The following is a 12549-nucleotide window of genomic DNA, read 5'->3' on the forward strand; positions in this document are numbered from 1 at the left end:
ATATTATTGGCAAACTTCATAAGGATGTTGCCCAGAGTGGGCCTTTGGATTCCATTCTTGGATATTAGCCATTTCATAGGTTGCATCTGGAGATGAGCCATTTTTGATTACCTTTGACTAATCCAACATTGAATCTCTTTAATGAGCTTTGATTATTGTATAGTAAAGTCATGTTTGCTTGTTAGAGAGTTATTTCTGTAGAATCCTGACATTTTATTATGGGCACTAAGAATGTTTATCAGTCCTCTTCCTAATTTTTGAACAGAAATTGTACATCTTTCTTTATCTGACACTGGCTGATGGGCCCAACCATTAATAATGTCCAGGTTTTTGTTTCATTAATATTGTTGGGATTTTTATGAGGATACATTCCAAACGTGTCAGGTTCATTTACAGTCCCAAAAGTGAGCATTAAGATTAAAGTGTTATAGCTTAAAACATGTTCTTCCCATTTGGCTTTTGACTTCAAGTTGCACCCAATGGCTTTTAATGTTTTAATCTACAGGCTGTGCTCCATGCCTAGAAGACATTGCCTCTTCACTCCTCTCTAAGCACCTCTAATTTCTATTAAAGTTCAGCTCAAATAACAACTCCTATATGAAATCTTTCTTGATTCGTCCCAGCAGCTAATCCCCTTATATTAATTTTATATGTCTTATATATACTTACATGTCTATACCATATCTCTCCCAATAGAATGTAAGCTCCTTGAAGGTAGGAATTATTTCATTTTTGCCTTTGTATCCCCAAAATCTAATAGTGCCTGGGCCACAGAAGGTATTTAATAAATGTTTATAGATTTAATGACTTGGTATCTATCTTTTAGGGATATAAAATATTCGTGTGTGTGTGTGTGTGTGTATGTATCTCATTTCATTCCAATATTGGATCTCAGCTACTAGCTTGGCCAATTTATTCCTGTATGTTAAGCCATCTAGAAATCCTAAACCACAATCTCAGATGTGATCTTATTAGCCTGTTGTTCACTTCCCAAATTCTGTATTACTAAAGGTTCTCTGATTTTGACCCATATTTTGCTATCTTTCTGCATTTGCTCACATTGTTAACTCTTTTTGGAATACCAATTCTGTCTTTTATCTCTGTCCAAATTACTACCTATCCATGAAGGTCTAACTCAAATGCTAACATTTACTTCATGAACCCTTTCTTTCCCAGTTTCTCTCCTATATTAACTTATTCTTCCTTCTTCAGAACTCCTTGTACATATTTTATAGAACTTATCACTTTTTACCTTATGTTTTTTTATACATCTTATCTCTTGTAGTAGATTTTTTAAGTTAGTGAGGTTAGGTATGTCTTATTCATTTTTATATTACCCTAATGTAGTATTAATAAAATATTTGTAGGCACTTGGAAAATATTTGCTAAATTCATAATTTTTTCCACTGTTAATTCCAGTCAATTTGTGGATTCGGAGAACTCTGCAGAAGACAATTAGGTTATCAAATCAAGGTGGATTTTTCTTTGTGGAGGAAAAAGAGTAATTTATTCCTATAAACCAGAGGTGACAAACACACTGACCACAACACTCCTGAGTATAGCCCAAACCAGATTAAAATGTACTTGGAGAATATTTAATAAATGAATAAAAATAATACAATAAAACATAGGTAGCATTACATTTTAAAACTAAGTCCATTGTGTGGCCCACAAGGATCCTTTTGTATGGATTAGTAGCCTCAGTTTCTATTTGTGCCAGACATCATTGCTACAGACTGTACTACATAGAGAATTTTGGAATCCTCCTAGTATAAAGCATTTCTGACCACCTACTTCAGTAAAATCTGTCTTTATGTTAATAAGTTTTTTCAAAAGTGAGGAATGGAAAATACATGAAGAGATGGAGAAAATGAAATACACTCAAAAAAAGTTAAATTACTCAATAAAATTAAAAATACTAGTAATGAGTATAAGACAAAATGACTGCTATTCTCTGTCTTCCCATCAAGTGAAAAATCTATTCAATAAAACCATTATGTCACTATCACATAGTAGGAGATACAGATTTATATTTCATCCACATACTAAAGAGCAGCTGTACCTAATTTAAATAAATTAGATATAAAAAAATGCCAATGATATCACACAAACATAAATGTTAAGTATGTTTCTTTAACTCACCTCTCCTCCATTAACATACTCCATCACAAAACACAAACGATCTTTTGTCTGGAAGGAATATTTCAAAGACTTGAAAAGAAAAAGAAAAAAAAATATGCTCATAATGTTGATCCACACTGTCATCATGATAATTATGAAGTATTTAAAAAAGAGTAAGTTATGACTGATGAAATGGACAGAAATACTTCTTAAGTGCTCAGATGAGATCTTATAAGAAATCTGGATTAATTTTGTTCAGCCTGAGTATTTAGAGAGAAAGAATTTTTTGTTTCTGAACTTATAATAATCTTAAATTAAAAATAAACCTTACAATTATAATGAGCACTTCTGAATCTACTGTATAATAAATATGACAACAGTGGCCTTTTGAGTCTTTGTATATCGAATTTTGGGGCCCCAAAATTCTCATACATGCTACTGGCAACTTCAACTTTCACTTTATTCTAGTAGAGACAAGTACTCTTAGGGGATAGTTAAATCTATTGATTATGATTTTTAATATGTCTTTAATGTCACTTTTTCCCTCTAAATGCTTCAGTTTACTAACTGAGTCCAGTATGGCATATTGGTACAACGTAACTATTTTCACTCAAAGGTTTTGTTATAAAATATATCCCTACTTAAGCCTTGTTTTGCCATAATCTACATTAACAGAGCTCAAGTAACAAACAAAATAGCTCTAGAAATATAGGGAGTGAAACCCCTTTACTAGATTCTGCTTCAGATAAACTAAAGAATCCCAAATACTTTTTGGAAACAACCTCTTAAGTTTCAGTGTGCCTGTTTTTATTCACAGCATAAACAGAACTTCATGACTGACACAGTGACTTCACAGGGAGTCCAGGAGTAAGATTACGGGGCCATCAGTTTAGTCCAAAGGGATAGCCAAGTCACACAGACACAGACAAAGATACACACACACACACACACACAAATACACTTCACAGTTTTATACCTTACTTACGATAGTTTTATATCATGCCTTTTCAGATTTCCATTTTTTATCTATGGGATATTCCTCTGAGTTGTGACATAATTACTATAAGGTTGCTTCATATGTATTTCTACAATGGCTCAATACTAATTGAGCATTTATATATTACAATCTTGTTTTCAAATTTAGGTTGGACTTCTGATCTATGATTTTCTTAGTCTTCGGTACTTTAAAATTAGGAATCAAAAAGGAATCTAATATGCTAATATAACTCTGGCAACACATTAAGATCACAAATCAAACTACACACAAATTGGTAAAGTCATGTGAATTCATTTTTGTGGAGGAGTCCCAAAGGTGAAACTCTTCCAATTGTAGACTGGTAACAAATTTGTAGATAATAGTCTTAGAAAGCTGCTTGGAGCACTTAAAAATTAAGTGAATTGCTCAAGGTTAAATAGCACATAGGTAGCTGAGGCAGTGCTGGAACCTAGGTCTTGTTGATTCTAAGTCTAGTCTTCTATTTATTCACTTTATTATAAGATGCCTCTTATATATAGATTATAAAACAGAAGCCTAGGTACTTGCTACTTGCTAGGTAGAAAGGGATTCACATTTTTAGAAGTAAGGTTGGACTATATGACTTCTAAGGTTCTTTTCAAATGTGGGATTCCATAACAATCTAAATGTTCCTAAAACTTCGAAAAAATCTGAGTTCCTTCTCAATCACTTTAAGCAAATAGAATGACTAAAGTAAGCACAAGGTATCTTAAGTTTTTTGTTTACAAGTTAATTTATAGAATAGAATAATGATCAAAACAAAGTTTTAAGATGAAAAGAAAAATACTTATTGTTTAAGATTACTTACTGTTAAAAAGGGATGCCTAGTGTTTTTTAATACTCTGCTTTCTGTTAGAGTATGTGCCACTTCATCCTAGAAAAGAAAAGGGCAAATCTTTAAGTTAACATAACAAGAGTATTAAGACTGAAATTTTAATATGCCTTTAGATCATAAAGTTAAATTCAGAGAAGAAAAAAGACTTTAAAAGAAAGGTCATGTTTCCTTTCTTGATATGATGGTAATAGGGAGGAGCCAAATAGTTAAACCACTGTGTAAATTCCAGTGGCTACATGGTGACTGAAATATAGTTATCCTATGCCAAAACACAGATATAGAATTTTCTGTGAAGTCCTTTTCCTGTGTCTCATTCCTATATATTTCCATGCTGGGAGGCAGATTGTTGCTTAGCCAAAAAAAATACATTTCAGCAGATCCCATGAGGGGATTTATCCATAAATGTCTAGAAAAGCATCTAGGGAACAGCTTAGATATGAATGTAATTCTAAAAATCCAATAATTTATCATTGGAAATAAAAGGCATATAAAAGCATATTTTAAGGGCTTAAAAAGGGACCACATTTTTTTCCCATTACTAATAATAAATCTTAACCTTGAGTATAAGATTCAGTTTTCAGGTGTCAAACATAATCCTTTGGTTAAATCTTTCATACAGGAAGAATATTGTTCCCTAAAAATTCTTAATATCTAATCTGTTCCATTACAGTGAACTGTAAGAGTTCGTCCTCAAGATATGGCATATTTTAAGGTTTCAAAAATAGCAGTATCATCACCATCTTTATGCATAAAAGCAAAAAACCCTGAAACAAACTCAACTACTGAAACTATAATGGCATCTTAAGATTCTCTTCCTGGCAAGATCCTAAGCAGAATTCTTATGGACCAGTTTTTTGATACTGTCAAGAAAGTACAAGATTATAGGTAATGTTTGCTTCATAGCCAACACCAGAGGAACAGAAGGAAACACTGGAACCCTTACATACCATATATCAACTTCACAAAATTATTTTTTAAAAATCAGTACTCTTGGTGTATCAGGAAAATATGGGTGCCCTCAGAAGCTCAGAAAGCTTGGAGTATGGCTACTCCAAGATGATGTGGCAAATTTTGTCTGAAAAATAGTACAGTGTTCAGCCTAATCTTTATTATCACTTATTCAAGACTGTGTAATTAGTCTGGATGTATTTCATCTATTCTATAAAGTTTATGCTCGAAGATTCAAAATACATGGAAGTGAATGTTAAGACAACGGGACTCAAAGTGATAGAACATAAAAAACACTGGATTGGGGTAAGAAGAAACTAGATTCAAATCCTTATTCTCTCCCTTGCTTTTCTGGTTCTCAATTATTTCATCTGTAAAATGAAGGAGTTGGATTGCAGTACCTCTTAAGGCAGAGGTTCCCAAACTTATTTGGCCTACCGCCCCTTTCTCAAAAAAAAAAAAAAAAAAAATTACTCAGTGCCTCCCTGGAAATCTACTTTCTTTAACCCTTTAACAGCTTTTTTTCTTTTGAAATCCACATCATTTCAAAAAATAAAAATATATTTTAAATGACACATCTTAAATTTAATAATTTATGGCAAATTTGTAGGGTTTTTCCTGCACTGAAATTTTGATGATGCAGTATTGTGTCATGTAACTGTATAGTTTTGTATTGTAAGGAAGTCATTACATACACATATTCCTGCTGATGCATGCTGAACTTCCCAACAATGTGCAACATGCTCATTTCCCAACACTTGCTTGTTAAGACTTATTGGCAGATCTGACCACTGATCAGTTATACTATAATCATTATAACTTGTATTTTGTATGTTTATTTTTATATAACAGATGAAACACATGAATGGTTTTTCAAAATTTTCTTATCTTTACTTCTTTTTTCATGCTTCCACCGCCCCCTTATTTCTATTCAATGCACCCCAATTGCACTCAAGCCTGCTACCACCTCCCTGGATCATTCTAGCGCCCCTCAGAGGGTGGTATCACCCACTTTTGGAACCTCGGCAAGGTCTTTTTAAGCTATAAATCTATTATATAAATAAAGACGTTATGTTTTAGTAACAAGCTTCTTTTTCAGAAACTTTATAGTGAGAGTTAAAAAACCAGCTAAATAACACTGGAAAACATTCTAAGATATGAGAACACTGGAAATTATCATGCAAAATTATGTAATACTAATTTCTGTCAAATATGCCAGATAATTTAAAATATATGTCTGGGGATGAGAGGACCATCTCAAGGATGAAAAGAGGAGGATTGACCAGCTGGTAAGAAAGGATGAAAAGGGTGATGGACACTACTTGCTGGAAAATGTCCTCACAGCAGCCTCTAAGACTTGGCCTTTGAAATGACTTCCAGTAGCCAATATGGCAGAGTAAGCAGTAAATCACTATCACTCTTCCATACTGACATCTGAGAAAACAGAAAATAGTGCTGCAGGAAAAATCCTGGAACAGTGGAGCCAGTGGAAAGATGGGGTAGAGCAGTTTTGGATCAGTCTTTTAGCCTGGGTAACTTGGAGGATCAACAAGAAAGGTCTGTTTCACTCAAGTAAAAAGGGAGCACATTTCAGGAAAAGAAGCATCTCAGCAAGCCAGCAGCAAGCCCCACCTCAGCAAACCAGTGGGAGATCCTGAGCCCCAATGTGGTGGAACAGGCAAATGCCAACACCAGGATCCCCCACCTGCCTTAGCATAGTCAGGGGAACAGCAGACTCCAGCTCAAAGAACCCTCAAGTGCTTCAGCACAGCCCCAGGTAGGCAGGCAGCCCCCAGTAGCCAAACATTCCCATGCTTCGGTGCAGGTCCAGGGAGGTCTCTAGCAGTGGACCTCCATATGTTTCAATGCAGCCCTAGATAGGCAGGTGTCCTCCAGTGGCCAAACCTTCATGTTTTTCAATGTACTCCCAGGGAAACACAGAAAAATCCCACCTGGCCTCAACACATGCCACACACTACCTCTAGGACTCCAGCTCAGCACCAGGTAAGCTGCCAGACCCCTAGAGCTTCCAGCTGCCAGCGCCTGAGGCCCCAGCACAAAAGCCAGTGACTAGGCCCCTGGATCCCAGCACAGGAAGCTTGGGACAGTGCCCCCTGTGCTATTGTAGGAGAGCGCAACTTTTAAAATCCATAAAATAGGCAAATAAGATGAGCAAAAAGCAAAAATGAACACTGAGCATAGACAGTTTCTATGGGGATAGGGAGGATCAAAACACAAACTCAGAAGAGGACAACAATATTGAAACATCTATGGGAAAAACCCTAAAGGAAAACAGGAAGCACTCTCGAGCCCAGAAAGATCTCATCAAAGAGCTCATAAAAGGAGCTTAAAAATCATATGGGAGAGATAGAAGAAAAAAAATGAGAAAAGAAATGAGAGTGTTGCAAGACAATTATGAAAAAAGAGTCAACAGCCTGGAAAACTGCTTAAAAAGTAGAATTGGACAAATGGAAAACGAGATACAAAAATCCACAGAAGAAAACAACTCCTTAAAGAGTACAACTGGCTAAACGGAAAACAAAGTACAAAAGTTAATCGAGGAAAACAAGTGAAAGTTAATGACTCTATGAGACATCATGAATCAATTAAACAAATTCAAAAAATGAAATGGAGGGGAAAAAAAGGTAAAATAACTTCATAGGAAAAACAAATGACCTAGAAAATAGATCCAGGAGAGACAATATCAGAATCACTGGACTACTTGAAAGCCACAATAAAAAGGAGGACCTGGACAGGATCTTTCAAAAAATTATCAAGGAAAACCGCCCTGATGTCCTGGAACCAGAGGATAAAATAGGCACTGAAAGAATCCACTGATCATCTCAGGAAAGAGATCCCAAGATAAAAACCCCAAGGAACATTATAGCCAATACTACAAATGGCCAGAAAAACATAATTTATATATCAAGGAGTCACAATAAGAATCACACAGGACCTGGCAGCTGCAATATTAAAGTATCAGAGGCGTGAACATGAACATAATTTTTCGGAGGGCAATTGAGCTAGGACTACAACCAAGAATCACTTACCCAGCAAAATTAAGCATAACACATCAAGAGAAAAAATAGTCATTCAACGAAATGGAAGGATTTCAAGCCTTCATCAGGAAAAGACCAGAACTAAACCAGAAATTCTACTTCCATTACCAAAACCCAAGAGACATATAAACAGGTAAAAAAGGAAAAGAAAACATAAGGAATTCAACAGAGTTAAACTGTTTATATTTCGACATGGGAAGATGATACTTGTAACTCTTAAAAACTGTATCACTAACAATACAGATCAAAGGAATATACATAGACAGAGGGTATGGGTATAAGGTGAATTTGAGGGAATGACATAAAAAAATTAATGGATGAGAAAGAGGAGTACAGTGGGTCCTGATGGAAGGGAGAGATAGAATGGGTTAAATTATCTCACATGAAGAGGTGTGAAAGACCTATTACAGTGGAGGGGAAGATGGGAGGGAGGGCGATGGGCATCCATTGAAACTTACTCTCACCAGCATTGGCTCAAAGAGGGAATAATATACAATCAGTTCAATATAGAAATCTATCTTACCTGATAGGGAAGTTGAGTGGGAGGCGATTACGTAAAGGAGGGGAGGGACAGGACTAACATAGGAGAGGGTAGATCAAGCAGAGTGGTAGACAGAAGCAAAACACTGGTGAGGTGGGAAAGGATGAAAGGAGAGAGAGGACACAGAGAAGGAAAAATAGGACTGAGGGAAATAGACAGGTAGTAATCATAACTGTGCATGCAAATGAATCCTCCCATAAAATGGAAAGCAGATAGCAGAGTAGTTCAAAAACTAGAATCCTACAATATGTTGTTCATCAGAAATATACTTGAAACAGATAGACACACAGAGTAAAGGTAAGGGGCTGGAGCAGAATCTATTATGCTTCAGCTAAAGTTAAAAAAAAAAAGCAGGGGTAGCAATCCTGATCTTAGACAAAGTAAAAGCAAAGATACACCTAATTAAAAGAGATAAGGAAGGAAACTATATCTTGCTAAAAAGGTACCATAGACAATGAAGCAAACAAATTAGAAAAGCAAGGAAAAGTCTACCTGTTAGATCTATGGAGAGGGCAAGAATTCATGATCGAACAAGAAACAGAGAGCATTATGAAAAACAGAATAATTTTGATCATCCTAAATTGAAAAGCTTTGTGCAAACAAAACCAATACAATCAGAATTAGAAGGAAAGCAGAAAGCTGGGAAGCAATCATTACATCAAATATCTGATAAAGGCCTCATTTCTCAAATATATAGAGAACTGAGTCAAATTTATGAGAATACAGGCCATTCCTCAATTGATAAATGGTGAAAGGATATGAACAGATGAAGTTTTCAGATGAAGAAATCAAAGATATCTATAGGCATATGAAGAAGTGTTCTAAATTACTTTTGATTAGAGAAATGCAAATTAAAACAACTTTGAAATGCCACCTCACACCAATCAATTTGGCTAATATGACAAGAAAGGAAAATGATAAATGTTGGAGAGGATGTGGGAAAATTAGGACACTAATGCGTTGTTGGTGGGGTTGCTCTGGAGAGCAATTTGGAACTATGCCCAAAGGGCTGTAGAACTGTACATATCCTTTGATCCAGCAATAACACTACTAGGTCTGTATCCCAAAGAGATCATAAAAAAGGGAAAAGGATCTAAGTAAACAAAAATATTTAAAGCAGCCTTTTCTTGATGGCAAAATATTGGAAATTGAGGGGATGGCCATCAAATGGCTGAACAGATGAATTTTAGCGAATGGCTGAACAAACTGTGGAATGTGAACTTAATGGAATACTATTGTGCAATAAGAAATGATGAACAAGCAGATTTCAGAAAAACCTGGAAAGACTTGCACAAATTGATGCAAAATGTAATAAGCAGAACCAGGAAAATCTTGTACACAGCAACAGCAACATCAAGACATCAACTATGAATGACTCAGCTCTTCTCTCAGCAACACATTGATCCAAGACAGATACAAAGGACGCAGGAAGGAAAATGCTACCCACATCCAGTTAAAGAACTGATAGACTTAGAATGCAGATCGAAGCATTTTTTTCCACTTATTTTATTCTTTCTCATGGTTTTATTTCCTTTTGATCTGTTTCTTCTTCCACAACTGTGATGAATATGGAAATATGTTTTACATGATAGCACATGTATAAACTATATCAAACTGCCTACCATTTTCAGAGGAAGGGAGAGGAAAGGAGGGAGGAAAACTTGGAACTCAAAATCTTGTAAAAATGAATGCTAAAAAATTTTCTTAATATGTATTTGGGGAAAAAACAAAATACTATTTAAAAAAAATAAAAGAACACTGGATACAGCAAAAAAAGAATGTTCTAATATTAATTCAAATTTACATAATGCATCAAGAAGTGTTTACTACACAAATGAATCACTGTTAATAGTACTATTAAGTATATATTACTGGTATAAGATCCTTCCCTGTTCTGTTAGGGAAAAGCATAAAAAGGATGCTAGGAATTTCCATAAAGTTAATTAAAGCTTGAAGTAGGGGGAGTAACTTAATTAAGGAGAACTGTCAGTGAAGAAAGAGTGTTTGCAGGCAAGCCCTAATTTGAAAGACTTAGGATTTAGAACTTGAAGAGACTTTAGAAACCATAATCCAGATTGCTCATTTTATAGATTAAAAAAATGAGGCCAGAAAGTCATTCAGACCGGAATCTAGATCTTCTAAAATAGCACTCTTTATATCAAAGAAAACCTTCTTGGTTAAAAATAGGGTAGATTCCATTTATCTTCAATAATTCATGAAAAAATATAATCTATGTACTTGTCAAGTCAAATCAATAAGCATTTAAGCACCTACTATGCACTATGGCTGAGAACACAAAGAAATGTGAGAAACATCATGCTCTCAAGGAGCTCACAATCTAATGCGGGAAGATAATACATAAAAAGAAACTGAAAAACAGTGGGGAGAGGAGAAAGGATGCCCTGCATGGGGCATGATGAAATTCTGAAAAGGGTAGGAAAAAGTGACTTCCCTGTTCTTAACTGGTGGGGGATCTGGGAGCTCTTCAACATCCACCCTCCAACCTATCAAATCAGAGGGAGGGGCTGGATCCCAGGGCAAGGGGATATTGAGAAGGTGTGAGTGCCAGAGTTGATGTCTTCTTGCAAGATAATAAGTTTCTAGAGATTAAATAGAATTTTGTGCTTAGTCCTTTGAAGGCTGAGTGGAGGACAGAATATAGTAGGAGAGACTAGAGAAAAGGAGACCAACCAGAAGGCCTTTGCAGTGATCCAGGTACGAGATGCAAGGCCATACAAAAATCAATAAGGATAAGGATTGAGAAAAGGCCATTAGGTTTGGAAACTAAGAGATCATTGGCCAAAGGTGAGAAGTATGAGAGATGTGTTGATAGAATCAACAGGACTTGGCAACACATTAGATATGGTAGATGAGAGAGATTTAAGAGTTAGTTGGCTATGACAACTAGGTTTCAAATCTGGGTGACTGGTAGGATGCCAGTGTACTCAAAAGCAACAGAGAAGTTAGAAAAAGGGGATGGTTTAAGGGAAAAGATAATGAGTTCAATTATGTTAAGTTTGAGATGTCTATGGTACATCCAGTTGGAGATACAAGAATAGAAGTCAAGAAAGGATATAAGGCTAGATAAGATCTAAGAATCACCTATACAGAGATGAAAATTGAATCCCTCGATGCTGATGGGATAACGAAGTGAAATAATTTAGAAGGAGAAAAGAAGAGAGGCTTGGAAGACACCCAGAGTTAGTGGGTACAACTCAGATGATGATCTGGGAAAGGAACTGAGAAGGAGCAGCGAGACAAAATAAAAACCTTTTGAGAACCATGATAAGAAAACCTAGGAACAGAGAATATCAAGAAGAAGGCAGTGATCAACAGTGTCAAAGGCAACACAGAAGTGAAAAAGAATGAGATTAAGAAAAGCTCATTAGATTTAGCAACTTAGAAATCACTGTTAACTTTGGAGAGAGTAATTTTATTTGAATCATGAGATCAGAAAAGAGTTAAGGAGAGTTGCTGTTTGTTTTTCATTTCAAACAGGACCAATGACATCACTGGGTGATATCTTGACTCATGCCTGAATTGGATTTAAGTTAGGCACAGTTGCACAAAGTCATCCACCTCACTCTTTTTTTCCAGAATCATCAAACTTCAGCACAATGACAAAAGTCAAGATGACTGGCAATGACCTCGGATGCAGTGGATGACCTTGGTGTCTTCCATGTCTGACCAAGCTCTAAGCACTCCACAGCACCTGTTTCAGCCACCTTTGTGGCCACTAGAACAAAATGTTTTCATCTGCCCATTCTGCTGGGGGAAGCCTTCACATGCTTGGGGTAGGCATTCTCCAACTCACCATTGGGTTACCTTCAATCTGCTTTAGCCTATCTGCCAAGCTGGTTGACTGGGGTGTGGCCACTGTGAATGTGACAGCTTCTTGGAGCCACAGGTGAGAGTCAGATAAAGGTGAACAGCAGTATGGATGAGCAGCCCTGAAAAAGGTTGGGTAAGCCCTTACACCAGAGGTGCTACTCCTCCATGAACACCCCATACACCCAAGAACAGAGTTAGA

The 12549-nt window shown here is 36.1% G+C and overlaps 1 protein-coding gene across 2 annotated transcripts in view; it reads right to left on the reverse strand.

Annotated features, from left to right (window-relative positions):
* Window positions 1-12549, reverse strand: part of LOC114049643 (RAC-gamma serine/threonine-protein kinase) — a 362981-nt gene that overhangs the window by 102554 nt on the left and 247878 nt on the right. For both annotated transcript variants that reach the window (XM_027870919.1, XM_027870920.1), the window contains 2 exons: window positions 3945-4010; window positions 2143-2211 (listed from right to left, as the gene is read on the reverse strand). In XM_027870919.1, the coding sequence (XP_027726720.1) occupies window positions 2143-2211; window positions 3945-4010 (135 nt within the window). The remainder of the gene's footprint in view (window positions 1-2142; window positions 2212-3944; window positions 4011-12549) is intronic.

The sequence above is a fragment of the Vombatus ursinus genome, unplaced genomic scaffold, assembly GCF_900497805.2.
Source record: "Vombatus ursinus unplaced genomic scaffold, bare-nosed wombat genome assembly UNPS02014798.1, whole genome shotgun sequence".
NCBI lineage: Eukaryota > Metazoa > Chordata > Mammalia > Diprotodontia > Vombatidae > Vombatus > Vombatus ursinus.